The sequence below is a fragment of the Humulus lupulus genome, chromosome 4, assembly GCF_963169125.1.
Source record: "Humulus lupulus chromosome 4, drHumLupu1.1, whole genome shotgun sequence".
Classification (NCBI taxonomy): domain Eukaryota; kingdom Viridiplantae; phylum Streptophyta; class Magnoliopsida; order Rosales; family Cannabaceae; genus Humulus; species Humulus lupulus.
The window spans coordinates 214,054,095-214,075,368 of record NC_084796.1 but is presented as its reverse complement, the minus strand read 5'-3'; the positions used below and the strand labels follow the sequence as shown (position 1 = coordinate 214,075,368).

At 41.3% G+C, this 21,274-nt stretch overlaps 2 protein-coding genes across 2 annotated transcripts; both read right to left on the bottom strand.

The window, feature by feature from the left end:
• Positions 1 to 581: 581 nt before the first annotated feature.
• LOC133832874 (uncharacterized) lies at positions 582 to 1,823 on the bottom strand. The gene is made up of 3 exons (XM_062263155.1): positions 1,656 to 1,823; positions 1,272 to 1,551; positions 582 to 1,228 (listed from the first exon to the last, which is right to left on the bottom strand). Exons 1-3 carry the CDS (start codon positions 1,821 to 1,823, stop codon positions 582 to 584), a joined length of 1,095 nt encoding a protein of 364 aa, XP_062119139.1.
• Positions 1,824 to 3,172: 1,349 nt separating this feature from the next.
• LOC133832873 (putative ATP synthase protein YMF19) lies at positions 3,173 to 3,682 on the bottom strand. Its single transcript, XM_062263154.1, has one exon. It carries the CDS (start codon positions 3,680 to 3,682, stop codon positions 3,188 to 3,190), a length of 495 nt encoding a protein of 164 aa, XP_062119138.1. The 3' UTR covers positions 3,173 to 3,187.
• Between the last annotated feature and the right edge of the window lie 17,592 nt (positions 3,683 to 21,274).

Genomic DNA, 21,274 nt, shown 5'->3' with positions numbered 1-21,274 from the left:
TTTGAATATACCCGTTCATCATCCTGCTATTTATTATTCCAAGTAGAAAAACACCCTAAAATTTTTAAATCTTCCAACTGAAAAGAGGTCATACGATCTCGACATGTTGAAGAGGTTATTTTCCTGACCTTTTTACCTATTCTTCATGTTGATACATAATCTCATTATAATCTCCCACCATCCACGGATCATCAATATGCAAAGCCAATCTCTGAATGTCTTGCCACAACCTTTCCTGAGCCATTTCCTCATTAAATCCATATACAAAAGTGATGAAAAACCTTCCTGCCCGATTTGGAACTTGAGCCAAACAATGTATTAGTTGATTAGTACATACTCTAATATCAATAGAATACATATTCGGATTCCATGCTACAATTATTCTGCCTTTATCAATCCAAGGATTGTTGTTAGTAAAACACCAACCAGAAAATAAACTTGAATAAAGTGACCCCAGATTTTTATTCTTCACCTTTATTTCAAGAAGACTAACCAGCCCAACTATCTTTGAATTGATTAACTGCTTAATTTCACGATGCTTGTGCTGGTTGTTAATCCCTCAAACATTCCAACCGAGTATTTTATCCATTGCAGATAAAGGGATCTCCCCCCCCCCCCCCTCCAGTGTTTAGCCTTTGTATCTCCTCTGTAACATTTTCCTCTACCAACATAGAGTACTGGTTTGTCACTGAAGTTGGGATTGCCATAGACTCTTGCCTTTTAGTCCCCTTAATCACTTTCTGAAAACCAACCTCGTCAACTGTTGACAGCACCGACACTTGCTCTGCCACACTCTTCTTAGGCACCAATTCTTGCTTGACTTGTTGTTTCTTCCTGCATAGTTGAGTTTCATGTCCAAAACCAAAACAATGTTGACATACAATAGGAACCCATTCATACTCTACTTGAAGCTCAATTTCCTGATCAAATTCATTCATGAACCTAATTCTAGTTGGAAAATTCTGATCCAAACTAACCTCAATAAGGATTCTAGGATAACAAAGCCTATCCCTCAGTTTGGTAATATTATAACCTTGAATTGGTTTCCCTATCTGCCCCACAATCTTAAAGAGTGAGTGTTCACCCCAATACTTGATATCCAAACAACCCAATTGTATCCAAGTAGGAACTGATGTAATATCCTCTTTAGAGAAATCATCCACTGAGTTCCATGGTTTCATAACCAGAGGTTTTTTTCCCAAAGAACAGATAACCACCACCAAGAATCCTATCGCAAAATGCTAGATAGTGGAATATGATAATGAAAATACCATGAGAAAGTAATCCTACCTTATCCACATTATCTTTCCATAAACGCCTCACAAAACCATCCAGAACACTGACTGGAGGATTAGATCCAACTAAATAACAAACAATTGAAGATTGCCAGTTGTTAATCTCCTCTGATTCAATTTTAATTTCAAATTTCTTCTCCTGAGTCAGAGGAGTCTCAAGTCCAGTTGATTGATCTCCACACGAACTAGTCAGCATCTTCTCAGAATTGAGAGATCGTAATATCAGAGAAGAAGGATTCTTACCTAAATCCACATCCTGCAAAGCTCGAGTAGAAGCACTCAACCAATCCTCAAATTCCTGTTGATAATCATCCTGTCGTTTTACTGATTCCTCTGTCTCCTTAGAAGAAAAAACCCTACCCAATTGTTTAGAAACCTCTCCCGTATCCTCGATAACTTCCAACTCTTGAACCCCCGAATTGCATCCATCAATCGAGTTTTGATAATCCCATCAGAAGATGAAGGTCCAGATTTCTTGACTTTGCCCTTTGCCTTAGCTTTCCCCACATTCCTAGCTCCCTTTGCCATGGCTCCGGCGAGAATCACCAAGAGAGAAGAACACAATATATTAGGGATTATTGTAATCATGGAATTAATAAATAAGATAATTGGATTAAAGAGTTTAAGTCATAATCTGGTTTATTGGAGCTTTGTATTATAAGTCCATGGTCCCTAGATCACCTGTGCCCTACACTGTTAAGGGTAAGGATTTCAAAAGAAAGATTTGTAGAGAGAATGACTTAATTACAAAGGAATTAATTTTCTAGGGAAATGAAATAATTATGTGATAGTTATGGGCAATTGATTAATTATGAATTAAAAAATTATTTAACTATATAGTTTTTATTTTGAAAAACTATAGGTTAAAATAAATATATATCTTGTTTGGATTAATATATAAAGATAGATTAATAATTATCTTATTTAGAATAAGATATTTATTTATATATTTAAAACTGATATTTTTAAGATAAAGTTAATTTTGAATTAACTAATATTTATTTTGGGATAAATACATTGTCTTAAAAATTAATTAAATAAAAAATGAGAAAATTAGGGATAACCCTAATGGTGTTGTAACGCCCTACTACCTTAGAGTCATTACCATGTGATTTATAAATGTGCCACTAGCTTGCAAACCGAGGTTTTAGGTTGAATAGTGTGGTTAAATGGAAATAAAAACACATTTGATAATATTAATCATTAAAGATTTGGGCATTCATTAAAATGGTAAAAGCTATACATTTGGGATCCCCAAATATTGTTTGAAACTATTTTTTAACTCAAAAATGTGATTACAGTTGACCTATGCGACAAAACCAACCATTACAATCATATTCCTCAAAATAACCTTGGCCTTGGTAGCCAGGTAGGCCGAACATGTATACGCCGCTCCACGCTCTCCAACTCATGGTTGATCGCCCTTTCTCTTGCCCTTACCTGCACCATAGAGCACCTATGAGCCGAAGCCCAACAAGAAAACTCAACGCATAACAAATCACAATCCGATCCAATAATATACAGCATAAACAGTCAACAGATTAAACATATAGCGGTCTATGTTGACCCAGGTGCGTTACTAGGCCCTGGGCTCGCGGCCTTCACCAAGCAGGTGGATATAGTACCCTTAGAGGGTCTCGCCCTAGCGGCCTGCACTCAGCGTTCTTTCACTGTTCTTGGCCTTTTCTGTTCTCGGCCTTCACCGTTCTCAGCCTTCGCCGTTCATTCATAATCACACACAACATAGCATAGTATTTATAAGTATTCACACATACATTAAACACAAATATTAGGGCCACGCCTTGAACATGAGAACGAATTCTTCTGTTTCTCAGTTAAAAACTTTTTCATTTGTTAGAAAGTTTTATTGTAGTTTCCGCTTCATAGTGAGATTAAAAAAAGATGCTTCCTTGGCCGTGTAAAACATGGATTAGTATTATGTCATTCCTATAAGTGATCCCCCATTCAGGATTGGAAGAAGTGCTATATGAGGACTTCGAGATCAAATAGAATATGTTTCTTTCCATTCCTCGTGAGCCACTTATTTCTCCGAAACATGAGATCAAAGTTCTTTTCCTCCTTTTTCCCAATAAGTCGACGGCGTTACACCATTGGGATACTTCGAATAAACTAGAGTACATATAGGATACACCGGTGCTAAAACCTTTTATCAAGAGATCTTCCAAACGGTTAGGGTCGTTGCTCCGGATGTTGTTCCCCCGGTGTGAAACCAGTTGGTTCCGTAGTTTTAGAATTCTGCTGATCCCAAGTACTCCATCTCCATCATTGCATATGAAAATATAGAAAGTAAAGAAGAAAAGGCATAACCAGAAGAATTGTGTAAAATAAGTGGATAAGTATATCCCCTTTCCTATAGGACGAGCCATAGGAACCTATGAGATTGATTGAACAAGCCAACACTTAAAGGCGAAGAAGAATCTTCGAACTAATGGACGAACCGCAATGCAAGTACTAGAACTCTTGAAATAGAGGAAGGACCTATTTGTTTTGTTTTTTGTTTGTGCGTGTAGTAAGGAGATGTTTGGGATAAAACCTCCATCTCTCTTATAACTAGGAGAGAAAGCTCTGTGAGCTTCCCCCATGCTCTATAGAAATGGAAGGAAATGCCCGCCCGTTGTGCTGCAGAGATGCAAACTGGAAAGCAACTGTCGTGACATGGAAAATAAAGTAATAAAAACATCTTGATGATGATAGATAGCCAAATCCAGGAATCATTTTGGAATCGGAAAAGAGAAATGTCACCCCATCGACTGAGAAAGAAGGCAGTCTATCGATTCAAAAAAAATAATAGTGCCACAGCCTGAAACATAAATAATAGGGTCATGCCCTACTCTATGGGCACCAACAATTTTCTTACCTGTGTCCCAAGTTGATAGATTAACGTGATCATGAGCACGATCCCCTTAACTCGAGCTTTGACGTAAAACCGAGTCACAACGCAATAATAAATAGATATCCATCAATTCCTAACCAATTAAGAACTTCGGATGAAAATACTAGCCTTTGGGACCTCGAATCCTACTAAATCGGGTAGTAGGATCCTCCCCGAGCCCTAAGATTTGGGTTCCCGAGCTTAAAACCCAAATAGGCCATTTCTCCAAATTTGAGTCGCCACCCGCTGCAAGTTAGAGAGCACGACTCTCTCTCTATTGGAAGACATGGTCCGCGGCGCCTTGGCAAACTCAGAGGCCTCCCAGGCCTCTTCGCACACACGGACCGCGGCGCTTGATGAACATGGCAGCGACGTGAGCCCAAAAAACCTAGAAATCCATGCATTTTTACTGCGTTTGTCCCCAACCAAACCTATAAATTCTCACCCAATTCAACCCCTATACTTAAAGTTAAACCCAGAATTCATGTCTAGGCAACTTAGTCAGCAAAAACATTCCAAGAACCAGCTCATAATCTCATCAAAACCTAAAAATCAAACTAAGCTTGAACCTAAGCAAACTTATCAAAAATCACAACAGAATTAACAGAAAAGATCAAGTTTAAACCCTTACCTCACTGAGAATTAAACTGAGCTAACCCCAAGCAGTTCAAACCTCAAGTCCTTCAATTCCTTAGCCTAAAGTCCTCAAAATTCATCAAGCTTCCAAGCACCAAAGAGAGGGAGAAAGAGCCGAGAAAGAGAGAAAGTGAGATAGGCTGAGAGAGTTCCAGAATTGTGTTTTGGCTTAAGTCTATCCTCAGCTGTCTAAGTCCAAAAAATGCCTGAAATTCCCTTAAGTCAACCTTAATCCTTTAATGCCACCAAGGGCAATCCCGTCATTTGCCACTTCCCGCTAATTCCTCGAGTGTTCCTATAATTCCCCAATTAATCCCAACATACTTAAACAATCATTAAATCACTACACGTTACCTGGTAATCCCAATCACATAATATATTCCCAAAATACCCCTAGGCTCACCCCGAGTCGAGTACTCAACCTTGTTGTGACTATTTAGCTATTTTCCTCCCTAGGACTATCTCGGATCGCACATCTGAAATATATCACCACAATCTTGTGGTATAAAGCACAACACACATATAATTTGCATTTATGCCCTCACAGGCCAAAAATACAAATATGCCCCTATTAACCAAATTGGGCCCACATGCATATTTAATTTACCTAAACATGCATTTCTAATCACATAATCATTTAATCTACATATTAACATAATTAAATCAATAATTGTCCTTCCGACACACTAATCAAGGCACTAAGCCTTATTAGAAAATTTGGGACGTTAATACTATCCCCTCCTTACACAAATTTCGTCCTCGAAATTTACCTGAATAACTCGGGATATCGATCCCGCATATCAGTTTCAAACTCCCAAGTTGCCTCTTCCTCCTTGATGTTCCTCCACAACACTTTTACTATGGCAATGGTCTTGTTCTGCAAGACTTTATCCTTTCGGTCTAGAATCTGAACTGAATTCTCCTCATAAGACAAATCTTGATCCAGCTCTAGGTTCTCATAACTCAGCACATGCGTAGAATTCGATTCCGGAGCATGGACACATGAAATTTGTTGTGAACCCCTGATAAGGCTGGAGGCATAGCCAGTTTGTAAGCTACCTCAAAATCTCAAAGGGGCCAATAAACCCGGACTTAACTTGCCTTTTACTCCAAATCATTTCACCCCTCTCAATCGAGAAACTCTGAGAAATACACGATCACCGACTTGAAACTCTACACTCCTGTGCCTCAAGTCTGCGTAACCCTTCTATTGACTCTGGGAGGCGAGCATTCAAGCAATAATCTTCTTAGTCACCTCATTGATCCTCTGAACAACCTCAGGACCTAAATACTTCCTCTCATTTGTCTTATCCTAATGGATTGTGATATGCACTTCCTCCCATATAACATCTCATAAAGAGCCCATCCGATAGTTGCATGGTAGTTGTTATTATATGAAAATTCAATCAAAGGGAGATACTTACTCCAAGTTCCCCCAAAATCTAGCACACAGGCCCGTAGCATGTCCTCCAGTATCTAAATCGTCCTCTCAGACTGTTCATCCATCTAAGGATGATAAGCGGTACTAAACCGCAACTGTGTGCCCATAGCCTTTTGTAGGCTCTCCTAAAACTTAGAGGTGAAGGTGGGGTCCCTGCCAGATACTATCGACCTCAGAGCCCCATGAAGTCGAACAATTTCCTTCACATACAACTCAGCATACTGCTCCATTGTATAAGTTGTCTTAACAGGCAACAAGTGGGCTGATTTGGTGTACCTATCCACAATAACCCACACATAATCATACTGTCCTGCTGTCTTCGGTAATCGAACCACGAAGTCCATGGTGATATCCTCCCATTTCCACTCTGGAATCCCTAAAGGTTGCAGCAACCTCGTTGGCCTTTGATGTTCAACCTTCACCTGCTGACAGGTTAAACACTTGGCCACATAATCTACTACATCCATCTTCATCCTCGGCCACCAACACAAAGTTCTCAAGTCTTGGTACATCTTCGTCGTACCCGAATGTAAGGAATAAGGAGTGGTGTGGGACTCATCTAAAATCTCTCGCCGGATACCAGAATCCATCGGAACGCAAATCTGACCCTTATATCTCAGTAAACCCACCTCTGAAATAGAAAAGTCCTTAGCCACCCCAGCTAAGACATCCTTTGTGCGCTTCTTCAACCGTGGATCCTCCTTCTGCACTTCCTTGATCCTTGCAAGGAGCGTGGACTGAAGTGTGATACTGGCTAGCTGACCAACTACCAATTCAATTCCTGCTCTGGTCATTTCTTCTGCTAACCTCTTTGATAACTGCCTCGAACTAAATAACTACCCTGAGCCCTTTTGACTCAACAAGTCGGCCACCACATTCGCCTTCCCAGGATGGTATAAAATGTCACAATCGTAGTCCTTGACCAATTCCAGCCAACGTCTTTGGCGCATATTCAGATCCTTCTGAGTAAAGAAATACTTTAAACTCTTATGGTCGGTGTATATTTCGCACTTCTCCCCATACAGATAATGTAACGCCCTGGCTACCCCAGAACAGTTGCGGTGAACGGTGGACCGGAAATTTGACTCGTTACCCGAGTCCTTTGGTAAAAAACGTGCTCTAAGTGTAATTAATAGGTTAAGGCATAAAACCAACAAAAAGGAAATGGAGATTTTCATTACAAACTGCTCTGCAGAGCTAAACAAAACATTTACAAGTTGTTCTCAGCACAAAATGGTCATTACTGTTGTAAAGTTACAATCCTGCCGACCTAAGCGGCAAAAATAGGGTAAACCCCCTAGTTCCTCTAAGAACTCCTTGGCCGTGGTGGTCAAGCGGCCGCATATGTACACATCACCACATCAACTCTCCACTCAAGGCTAGGTGAGCTTTTCTTTCCCTTTACATGCACCACATAGCACCCGTGAGCCAAAGCCCAGCAAGAAAACATAACACTTTATATAAACATTATCAAATGATTATCATTATAATCACACTGAGCATAAAGCTTCCAAACAAATGAGTGAACATCACATGATTCAAACGGGAGAGTGGCTGCTAGGTAAGCCACTAGCCTCCAAGCGCTTATTTCATTCATCGACCCTCGGGGTCGGTTTGGCATTAATGCTCTTTGAGTCATTCAATGCTAATAGTCGATTAGATCTAATCTCTGTTGGCTTGCGTGATCCACGCTAAGGCCGTTCTGACTAATGAGTCAGTGCTATGTGACCAGTGTCCAGTATCACTGCCAAACCTGACTAATAAGTCACAGCTTCATAGTTGATACTAACACCTTTGCCAATTCTGACTGATGAGTCAGTGCAACGTGACCAGTGCCCAGTGCCCAGTGCCACTGCCGAACCTGACTAATGAGTCACAACTTCACAATTGATCCTAGCACCTTTGCCAAACCTGACTAATAAGTCAGTACCATGCACAAGTGAGCAACATATGCTAAGCATTCTATATTCAATCCATGTCCATATTACACAACCAACATGCCTCACGAATATCCATGCATGTCACACTTGGGGTGCAGTTTTCTTACCTCTGGTTCGAGATAGAATGAATAAAAGAACGACCCTGAGAACGATCAACCTTTTGGTCCTTTAGCGGTTACCTGGTCATAACCAATTATGGGATTCCATCAATAAAATGAACAATAAAAGGTTCCCAAACCAAAACCTAACCTCCGGGACATCAAACACTACTCAACCGGGTAGTAGGTTCAACCCCGAGGCCTTAGGTTTGAATCCCCATGCTAAAAACACTTTTCTGGCCAAATTTACCCTGATGGGCCGCGGCTCACCCTCCTGACAGAGGCGTTTCCACCTCTGAAGCCATCTCAGGCCGCGGCACACCCTAGACAGGCCGCGGCTCATTATGCTAAATTACCCAGAATTCAGCAACGCTTCAGCAAACTCCCCTGCGTTTCCCCCTCAAACCAGCCCTTCAAACCAACTCAAAACCTCTTCCAAACACCCATTTAAACCTCCAAACATCACCCATAACTCTCCCTCATCATAACCTAAGTAAAACACCACAAAAACTCCCTTTGATTCCAACTTTCCACACCAAAATCTAGAGATGAAAACTTAAAACGAAAACAGAGCATACATGGAAACTAGTGGCTAAAAGCTTACCTCAAGTTCAGGTTATGGTGCTCTTCTACAGTGGAACACTCTCCCAAAGTACCAAGGCCTAGCTCCCAAGCTCAAATCCTCAACAAGATCACAAAAAATCACAAGGAAGATGAAGGAAGGAGAAGGTATGGGAAGGAGAAGAAATGCCTCTGTTTTACTCTGTTTATTCTACAGCTTTCTAAACATCATATATATCCAAACCCCCAAATGACCAATATACCCCTAGGTCTTTTAAAGCTTCTAAAACCACTTCAAGGGTAATTTTGGCATTTTCCACCTACACCGTTAATGATAATTAACGCTTACCAATTCCCGCTAATCTCAATATTCTCAAACACCAATAATTCACATCCCGTTACCCTTTAATGCCCGGTAACACTCTAATCATTAAAACACCCCGAGACTCACCCCGAGCCCCGAGCTTAAGCCTGTTATGACCAAACCGATAATTAACATTCCTTGATCGTCTCATGACAAATGGCTCGAACAAACCCACATCATAATGTGGTCTCAAGATATATCACCAACATGCGTACAAATAATCAATTTACCCTCAACGGGCCAAATTACCATCACACCCCTGTAATTAGTAATATGGACTCACATGCATGCATTTCACATCATATCATAATATAATCAACATATACATGCGTTTATCAATTAATAACATAATTAAGCAAGTATGGCCCTCCCGGCCTACTATTCACGCCGTTAAACACATCGGAGAATTCGGGGCATTATAGATAATGCCTCCAAACCTTTAGTGCAAATACCACTGCTGACAATGCCAGATCGTGAGTGGGATAACTCTGCTCATACTCCTTCAACTATTTCAACGCGTAGGCTATCACCTTTCTAGCTTGCATCAATACACACCCCAAACCTTACCTCAAAGCATCGCAATAGATTAAAAATTTCTCATTGTTTGACGGCAGACTCAGTACCGGTGCAGTGATTAGTTGTCGTTTCAACTCCTTGAAACTGTTCTCACATTTATCTGTCTAGACATACTTGGTCTTCTTACGCATTAGCTCAGTCAACGGTGTAGCTATTCTGGAGAATCCCTCAACGAACCGCTGGTAGTACCCTGCTAATCACAAGAAACTCCTAACCTCTAGTACACTACTTGGCCTAGGCCAATCTTTCACTGCCTCAATCTTGCTTGGTCAACCAGAATCCCCTCCATACTTACAATGTGGCCCATAAATGTAACTTGGGGTAACCAAAACTCATACTTGCTAAACTTAGCATATATCCTATACTCTCTCAACTGCTGTAGTACGAAACAAAGTTCCTGCTCGTGCTCTGTCTCTGACTGGGAGTACACCAGTATATCGTCGACGAATATGATCATAAACTTATCCAAATAATCCCCGAAGATCCTACTCATCAAGTCCAAAAAAGCTGATGGGGAATCAGTTAATCCAAATGACATGACCAGGAATTCATAATGTCCATACCTCGTAAGGATTGCAGTCTTTGGTATGTCCTCCTCTTTAATCCTTAACTGGTGGTAGCCGGATCGAAGGTCAATCATTGAGAACACCGTCTTCCCCTGTAACTGGTCAAACAAAGCGTCGATTCTGGGCAGTGGATACTTTTTCTTAATGGTCAACTTGTTCAGCTCTCTCTAGTCAATGCACATCCTTAAGGATCCATCTTTCTTCTTAATGAACATCACTGGAGCAACCCATGGCGAAAAACTGGGTTTGATGAATCCTTGATCTAGTAACTCCTGCAACTAAATCTTCAGTTCTTTCAACTTTGCTGGAGCTATTCTATAAGGTGTCCTAGATACTGGCTCTACCCTTGGCACCAACTCTATGACGAACTCGATCGCTTGGTGTGGTGGAAACCCTGGCAAGTCTGCTGGAAATGTATTAGGAAACTCGCATACTAATCTGGTCTCATCCGGTCCAACTGAAACAACCCTAGAGGTATCCACTATGTTTGCTAGGAATCCTATGCAACCTTCTTGCATTAGGACTCTAGCCTTCAGTACAGAGTTCATAGGTACTCGTGGTCCACCCACTATCCCCACAAATACAAAGGGTACCTCCCCTTCCGTTTCAAAGGTCACCATCCTTCACTTGAAGTCTATCATTGCTCCATACTTTGATAATCCATCCCTAGAATCATATCATTGTGATCCATTGCTAACTCGATCAGGTCTATAGACCACTACCCAATATCTATCTCTATTAGTAATGCTCTAACCCATCTCCTAGAGACTACCAGCTCCCCAATTGGCAACAATGTCTTGCATACCCTCACATACATATCACAAGGCCTACACAAAAGATCTATCACTCTTGCATATACAAACGAATGAGTAGCTCTTGAATCAATCAATACAGTAAATGAAGAACCAACACTAGAAATCTGACCTATCACGACCAAGGGACTAGCCTCAGCCTTGGTATGGGTCAAGGTGAATACTCTGGCTGGAGTGAGGTTGTCACTATTCTTTGGTTAATCTTTACTGACTTGTGGGCAGTCCTTCCTTAGATGACTAACTATAACGCTCTTAGACCGCACCCTCTATTTATCCCACTGACTCCGACCCGCTTAAACCGAGCTCAATGAATATTAAGCTGTCCTCAACTACCAGTGGCCGAGCCACGCCCTGTACGCAAGTATAATTTATGGCACCCTTAGGCCGTTTATCACATGTCCCATGGCATAATACCATCTATGACATCATACAGATATAGGGAGCTCTTAATCCCATCATAAACACATAACACGGGTGCAGTTTTCTTACCTTTAGATTTGCTAGCTTTGATCAATTTGATTCTCGAGCACGATCCCGCCTGAGCCCTAGCGTACACCTCACACCCATAAATCAAAATCATCACCAAACCTCAAATCCAAAACCTAGCCTCAGGACCAACCCCGACCCCTCGGGAAGCCCTAATTCCACCAAACGGGGTGGTGGAATCAAACCCCAAACCCCCGGGCAAAAACCCTTGAAAATAACCCAAAAACCCCTTTCTAGAAACAGGGTAGCGCTACAACGCTCTAAGGAGAGTACAACACTACAAACAGAGCCTAAAATGCCCCAGACCACATAGCCTAGTGCTACAGCGCCCAGTGACTAGCGCTAGTCACAGCACAGCAAACCCTGCATTTTCCTCCTTCGAATTTCCGTGAGCCAAACCTTACCAAAACTCTTCCAAACTTCAAACAAACATAAAAACAAGCCTACCAACATATCCAACTCACCCCACACATCCCAACCACACATAACTCAATCACATGCACCCCAAATCAAAGAAATCACTATTGCTGAACCTTAAGCTCAGAAACTCAATAAGAACAACAGCTGAAATCACAGAACTTGAACTGGAATTCCTTACCTTGATGGATGAGTTCAACTTAGGTTATCCTCCACACCAGCTTAGCCTTCACCTCCTCAAAGCTTCAGCCTCAACTCCCTAAAATTCCCCACCAAAACTCAGCTCAAAATCGACAACAATACCAAGAACTAGAAACTGAAAACTACCTTGAACCTTACCTCACATGATGAGTATCCCCTGTCAATTCCTTAAGCCAAACCAGGGACCCTAGCCTCAAGCTTCTTCCTAGAATCTTCCTAAGTTTTAGCTCCAAACTCCTTCAAGAAATGGAGAAGAGACCTCCAACCGAATGAGAGAGAGAGAGAGAGAGATAGACTCCTAATTCCTTTTTTTTTTCCTTTTCTTCCTTTTCCTTCAGTCTTCCAGCTCTTTCTACACAATACACTAAGTATAAAATTTAATAATACTTATCCCTTATAAACCAAATGACCAACTTTCCCTCCCTTTATTCCTAAGCCTTTAATCAACCTAGAGGCATTTTGGTCATTACACCCAATTCCCGCAATTCCTCGAGTGTCTCTCATATTTACCGCTTACTTCCCGACACCTAAATAATCACCAACTATATTCCTCATTATCAAAATAGACTCCAATATATACTCTAAATTCCCAGAAATACCCCAAGGCTCGACCCGAGCCGAGTATAAATCCCTGCCATGACTTTTTCGCTAAATCGCTCACTAGGATTGTCTCGAGTCACAGATTACAAATATATCCACATAATAATGTGGTCTCGACAATTTATCACAAATATATATAGTTATACCCTCAACGGGCCAAAATTACGATTATGCCCTTCTAACCTAATCAGGGCCTACATGCATACTAATACACATAGTCATGCATCACAAATATTCAAATAATCATATTACATGCTTTTAACCATTAAATCACATATAATCCAATTATGCCCTCCTGGCACACTAATCAAGGCCCTTAAGCCTTATTAGTAAAGTTGGGTTGTTACACTAACACTCCCACAAGTGAAGCAGGCTTTGACTCTACACTCTCCCTAATGTCGTCGCCTGCACCGAGGACACTTTAGGAAGCTCCTCCAATTTTCTCCCCCGCCCTGGCGACCATTGAAAGCACCTCGTGCCCTCCAATCTGAACCAGGAGGAACAAAACAATCTAGGGCCTTTCTCTTCTACTCATTGGGGCCACTGCCCTAGCTAAAAATAGTGAAAGGAGGCACCGTCCTCCAAGCGATGCGCCTTGCAGTGCCCTCTCGCCATATCTGATCCTCGACTCCTTCAGGAGTAAGGGCATTCTCCACTACCTGAGCATAGGCTGTAGTCCTCAGATCTAATGTTATCTCGACGTCATGGGCTATCGTGATGTTCAATCCCCGCACAAACCGATCCCTTCGTGCCATTTCAGTAGGCACCAAATCCGACGTGAACTTTGCCAACTGGTCAAACTTCAGTGCATACTTTGTAGCCGTCATTCGGTTCTAAGTCAGATTAACAAACTCATCCACCTTTGTAGCTCAGACTACAACACTATAGTATTTCTCGTGGAAGACGTCATAGTTGTCACATCCCTCATCTGGGACACAACTTCCCACCAGATGCGGGTGTCTTCTCTCAGCATGTAACTGGCACAGGCCACCCTCTCGTTCCCTTCCACCCTCATAAAATCCAGGATGGAAGAAGTCATATTCATCCACTGATCTGCCCGCAGTGGGTCTAGACCGCCCTCAAAGGTGGGAGGGTGTTGCTTCCTGATCCTCTTGTATAAAGGCTCCCACCTTCTCTATCACAGGCTGGGCTGGCACTGGTGCCACAACCTATCTGTATCCCTACCCCGAGGATACATCTTCTATTTGTTGAAGTCTTGCTTCCATTTCGGCAAACAACTGTTTCCAGCTCTATGGGGGAAGTGGAGGGTCCTAACCCTGGTTGTCATCTTCGCCCCTATTACCGCAGAGTCTGATCGATCGCCGAGGCATAACTGCAATATGCCTACAATCAATTATGCTGCACATCAGGCATGATAACAACATCTAAAAACAACCTCCTAATCCCATCAATCAGTCACAAACAACAAATCAACACATTTCACACATTGCATAAGCATATAGCAATCAAGGGGTCGTGCCCTGGCATCATACATATACAAACAAACTCATCATGCTCTATTTATACTATTCAAACAAACAAGGCAACTCAAACAAGCAGTTAAACACATAGTTCATTTAATATCGACCAACCCTGAGTCAAGCTTGTCACTGGCAACGAGTGTACATGTTCGGTCGATCTCTAGGAACCATAAACCTTGGCACACTCTGATACCAAGTTGCAATTCCCTACTACCATAGAGCCATTACCATGTTATTTATAAATGTGTCATTAGCTCACTAACCGAGGTTTTAGGTTGAAAAGTGTGGTTAAATTGAAAGAAAAACTCATTTGATAACATTAATTATAGAAGATTTGGACATTCATTAAAATCGTAAAAGTTATACATTTGGGATCCTGAAATACTATTTGAAATTTTTTACAACTAAAAAATGTGAATACAGTCGACCTAAGCGACAAAACCAACCATTAAAATCATATTCCTCAAAACAACCCTAGCTGTGGCAGCCAGGTAGGTCGAACATGTACACGCCTCTCCATGCTCTCCAACTCATGGTTGATCGATCTTTCCCTTGCCCTTACCTACACCATAGAGCACCTGTGAGCCAAAGCCCAGCAAGAAAACTCAACGCATAACAAATCACAATTCAATCTAATAATATATAACATAAACAGTCAACATATTAAACATATAGCGTCCTATGCCGACCCAGGTGCGTTACCAGGCCCTGGGTTCGCATTCTTCATCGAGTTGATGGATACAACACCCTTAGAGGGTCTCACCCTAGCGTCCTGCACTCAGGGTGCTTTCGTTGTTCCCAACTTTTTCCATTCTCGACCTTCGTCATTTTCGGCCTTCGTCGTTCATTCATAATCATGCACAACATAGCATAGTATTTACAAGTATTCACACATACATTAAACACAAATATTAGGGCCACGCTCTGAAACACAAATAATAGGGCCATGCCCTGCTCTACAGGCACCAACAATTTTCTTACATGTGTCCTGAGTTGATAGACTAACGCGATGCTGAGAACGATCCCCTAAACCCGAGCTTTGACGTAAAACCTAGTCACAATGCCATAATAAATAGATATCCACCAATTCCTAACAATTAAGAACTTTACAGTAAAATACTAGCCTTCAGGACCTCGAATCCTACTAAACCAAGTAGTAGGATCCTTCCCGAGCCCTAAGATTTGGGTTCCCGAGCTTAAAACCCAACATAGGCCATTTCCCCTAATTTATGATGCGACCTGCTGCAAGTCAAAGATCACGACTCTCTCTCTCTGGTGGAGGACACGGCGCAACGTGCCTCACCTGCGTTGTGGCACCTGGGCAAACTTAGAGGCTTACCAGGCCTCTTCGCACACACGTGCCGCGGCGCCCGAAGAACAGGGCTGCGGCGCGAGCCCCAAAAACCCAGAAATCCATGTATTTGTACTGCGTTTTTCCCCAACCAAACCTATAAATTCTCACCCAATTCAACCCCTATACTTAAAATTAAACCCAGAATTCATGTCTAGGAAACTTAGTCAGCAAAAATATTCCAAGAACCAGCTCATCATCTCATCAATACCTAAAAATCAAACTAAGCTTGAACCTAAGCAAACTTATCAAAATCACAGCAGAATCAACAGAAAAGATCAAGTGTGAACCCTTACCTCACTGAGAATTCAACTAAGCTAACCCCAAACACTTCAAACCTCTAGTCATTCAATTCCTTAGCCTAAATTCCTCAAAATTCATCAAGCTTCCAAGCACCAAAGGGAGGGAGAGAGAGCCGAGAGAGAGAGAGAGAGAGAGAGAGAGAAAGTGAGATAGGTAGAGAGAGTTCTGTTTTTCTTTTGGTTTCTCCTTAGTTCTAGAATTGTGTTTTTGCTTAAGTCTAGCCTGAGCTGCCTAAGTCCCAAAAATGTCTAAAATGCCCTTAAGTCTATCCTTAATCCTTTAATGCCACCAAGGGAAATCCTGTCATTTGCCACATCCCACTAATTCCTCGAGTATTCCTATAATTCCCCAATCAATTCCAACATACTTAAACAATCATTAAATCACTACTCGTTACCCGGTAATCCCAATCACGTAATATATTCCCAAAATACCCCTAGGCTCACCCTGAGCTGGGTACTCGACCCCGTTGTGACTATTTAGCTATTCTACTCCCTAGGACCATCTCGGATCGCACATCCCAAATATATCACCACAATCTTGTGGTATAAAGCACAACACATATAATTCACATTTATGCCCTCAACGGGCTAAAGTTACAAATATGCCCCTATTAACCAAATTGGGTCTACATGCATGTTTAATTTACCTAAAGATGCATTTACAATCACATAATCATTTAATCCACATAGTAACATAATTAAATCAATTATTGCCCTCCCGACACGCTAATCAAGGCACTAAGCCTTATTAGCAAATTTGGGATGTTACAAGTGTGGTCGACACACTCACTGTACAGTGAGTGTGGCGCCACACACAGTGATTTCCTATCCCTAGGGTTTGAATTTTGAATTTCAAACAATTTTTTTTATTTAATTATTATTTTTAAATATGATTTAAATTAAATAATTAAATAAGGTTATAACTGATCAATTTTATTTTAATAAAATAAATATTAATTAAATTAGTTAATTATCTTTATAAACCTGAAAAGAAGCCATACTTTTCAAGAGGGTCATTGTTTTTCATAGACTATCAAACTATCTCTCTAAAACAGATGCAATAGTTTTCCTAAACCTGAAAACTATTCAATTCCTCTGCTCTTTATCAAACCTCTCTAGATCTCATGTGTTGAGTACATCTAGAGAGTTATAAATCAACATTTTGAATCCTATGTTCCCACACACGTCCTTGTGTGTTTGAGGATTGGTTTGGAAGGTCAAGGTGTGAGCTTTCAGAACTTGGATAGGAAGATCATTGATTTTATACAAAAAGAGTTGAGGACACTTGATAGGCTACAAGAGGTAATCTACAATATGATTGTATGTGATTTTATAAATGTATATATATATATATGATATTGGCTGGTATTATTATTATTAAAAATGGCCCATTCCCCGCTGTGTATCTTTGATTTGCTCTTTTAATACCAACAAAGAGAATCTGTCGACAAGCTTGCCATAAAAAACCTCACGACCATAAGCCATTAGATGTCGCCTCATGTGGTGCTGTAAAGTTTGACAACATTTATTTGGCAAGCTTTGGCCACCCTAAGGCTAAAAGATGGCGCCATTCAATGAGCGCCTTGAGAGATGAACACAACCTAATTGTTGACTGGTTTTTTAGCCAACTGATAGGGAGTCAAATAATTAATTATAGAGCTTTCAATTAGACAATCAATGAGCAATAAATGAGCCAAGAACCTAGTAATAGTGGGCAATAAATGTAACGCCCTGGTTACCCCAGAACAGTTACGGTGAACGGTAAACCAGAAATTTGACTTGCTACCCGAGTCCTTTGGTTAAAAACGTGCTTCTAAGTGTTATTAACAGGCTAAGGTGGAAAACCAATAAAAAGGAAAGGATATATTTTATTAAGTACATAAAACTGTTCATGGGCCCATAAAACTCTTACAAGTTATTTACAACTCAAACTGGTCATCACTGTTTCAAATTTACAAACCCGCCGACCTAAGCGACAAAAATAGGGTAAACCCCCTAGTTCCTCTGAGAACTCCTTGGCCGTGGTGGTCAAGCGGCCACATATGTACACAGCACCACCTAAGCTCTCCACTCAAGGCTGGGTGAGCTTTTCTTTCCCTTTACCTGCACCACATAGCACCCATGAGCCAAAGCCCAGCATGAAAACACAGTATTGCATATAAACATCATCAAATGATTATCATTATAATCACACAGAGCTTATAGCTCTTAAACAGATGAGTGAATATCACTTGAGGTTCTGGTAAACCATAATGAGTGACTGACAAGCAAGTCACTAATTTAAACAGATGAGTGACTGCTGGGTAAGTCACTAGCTTAAACAGATGAATGACTGCTGGGTAAGTCACTAGCTTAAACAGATGAGAGACTGATGGGTAAGCCTCTAACTTAACAGATGAGTGACTGATGGGTAAGTCACACAAGCGCTTTTAGTTTTCATCAAACTTGAGGTCAGTCCGGCATTAACGCTCTTCTGAGTCATTTAATGCAGATGTCGATTAGATCAAATCTTTATTGGCTTGCGTTGAACATTCTAAGGTCGTCTTGACTTATAAGTCAGCACTGTGTGACCAGTGCCCAGTACCATTACTGAACTTGACTAATAAGTCCCAACTTCACAGTTGATACTGACACCTTTGCCAAATCTAACTAATTAGTCAGTACCATGCACAAGTGAGCAATATTTGCTAAGCATTCAATAATCAATCCATGTCCACATTTACATAATCAACATGCCTCAAGAATAATTATGCATGTCATATATGGGGTGCAGTTTTCTTACCTCTGATTCGAGCGAGAATGAATAAAAGAACGACCCTTGAGAACGATCTGACTTTAATCCTTTAGCGGTCACCTAGTCATAACCAAATATGGGACACCATCAATAAAATGATTAACAAAGGTTCCCAAACCAAGATATAGCCTCCAGGACATCAATCCCCACTAATCCGGGTAGTAGGAACGATCCCGAGGCCTAAAACCAAGTTCCTGGGGCCAAAACACTCAAACGGGCTCAAACCTGTCCAAGGGCTGCAGCCCCCAGCCACTCTAGGAGCAAGGGCCATGACACCCAACACCTAGGGTCGTGGCACCCAGCAAGGCCAAACTTGCTCCACCAGCTTTTTCGAGCTAGGGCCGCGGCCCCCAACCCAGAACCATCCCCAAACTCATTCTCCTTCATCCTAAACTCTCCAAAAACATACCTAAACACTTCCAAATCATCAAATCAAAGTTCCCAAGCTTCCCAATGATTCAAAACCATCAAATCCCAAGGCTCAAACGAACCAAAAACTCAACGATTCACAAAATCCAATTCTAAGCTTAGAAACTCTAAAACTCAAAACTTAAAACTTAGATTACCTTTGATTGAGTTGTTTCTCATCAAATCCTTCAGTCAAGAAGCTTCTAATCTTTCCTATGATCGCTATGCCTCGATCCTCGCTTGATTCCGACTCCTAGAACTCGAGATTTCTTCGAAAATGCCTCGAACAGTAAAAATGAACTAACGGAAGAAGAACGAGAGGTTTTCTAACGTACATTCTCTCTGACAAGCTACTTCAAGCTTAAGTAACCTCAAATAAAACCTAGTGCTCGAGGTCCCGAAAACACCCCCAGGGACATTATAGTCAAAACTCCCAGAATTTCCTCCTAATCTAAAAAAATTCCCAATTTATCATCAAATTACATTCTCATAACTCAATATCCCAATAAAAGACCCCCGTTATGACAAAATCGCTATTTTATAATATAAGACCGTCTCATGCCGAATAGCTCGAATATATCTCCATAATAATGGGATCTCATTCACAAATCACAATATGCACCCAGATTCACAAATATGCCCTCAACGGGCCAAATTACCAAAACACCCTAATAATCAAATGTGGACCCTCATGCTTGCATATAACATCATATTATAATATAATTCACATAAACATGCATATATTCATTTAATGGCTTAATTAAACAGTTATGGCCCTCCCGGCCTACTAATCCAGCCATTAAACCGCATTAGGGATTTCAGAACATTACAATAAATAATGAAGAACAACAAGATTTATAAAGGTTCAATCCCAAAGATCAGTAATGATCTACGTCCTCTTAGTTTTGCATTAATCTTGAAAGTTTACACAAGATCACAAGAGATTACAAGCGGATTTCTATGTGTAAAAAACAATAAAATGTGGCAGAGTCCCTGCTAAATACCGAGCGAAAATGCTCGGTATACTCCTAATGCTGGTCGGTAGGCTTTTTTTCTGAACCCCCTCCACTATGGTGGAGGGTTTGTATTTATACTGTCCCCCTTGCCCCGGGTTGCGCCTAAGCATAACTAATAAGGAAATATCTCTTTCTTCTCACAGGTAGTTACAATCCCCTTTGTTAGGAGGTTTGACCGAGTCTTCAGGGATGTTAGGTGCTCTTTGTGGGTGGTTGTGCGATTCTCGTGGAGTTCCAACAAAGAGTGTAACGGCTTTCATCCGAGCAGGTATATCTGTTCGTCATACCGACCAGCAAGTATCTAGGGGTCCTGCCGGGCAGGTGAGCCTATAGCATGCCAAGCAGTAACTTGTTTTGTATTCCCTATTGGTATATATTGACCAACTTGTCGGGGGTTCTGACCAGTCTGCTCCACGTTTCCAAATTTAGTGCCACGTCAGACATGCCAATTTTTGGGATAACATTTGCCCCCCCAAGTTGGCAGTGGTGCTAAGCAGCATGGAAACTTTCTTCTGGAGGCCACCCCATCCTGCCTAGTCAAGGGTACACACCCCTTGCTATGAGGCACAACACTTAGTGTAGTTAATAGCCTTTGTATTTCCAAAAAAATGAACTTTCAGTTCTTCCCGCCACTTTTTTGGAATCACAAGGCATCATAATTGCCCTTTATTTAGTTACCGCGCACTTACCGAAGAGTGGCTGAGGTGAGGTGATTGGATGGGCGTGCTGACGTGTTTGGGGAGATGTGACCGTGGTGGTCGAGGGGATTGCTGAGTGAACGGACACATTGAATTCCTGCAGGGAGGAAATCATTTCCCTTGGTTATAAATAAGGATGCTTTTTCCTTTTCTCTTCTTTTCTACTTCAAATAAGCCATAACTGTCCTGGAAAACTCTAATCTCCATCTCCTAGTCTGTCCGAGAGAGCTAGCTTCTATTCCAATCCTTACATCGCGCCACTTTCGAAACAGGAACTTGTTCTCGGCATCACGATACTGCAGCAAGTAAGTTTCTTTAGGCTTTTCTTTCTATAA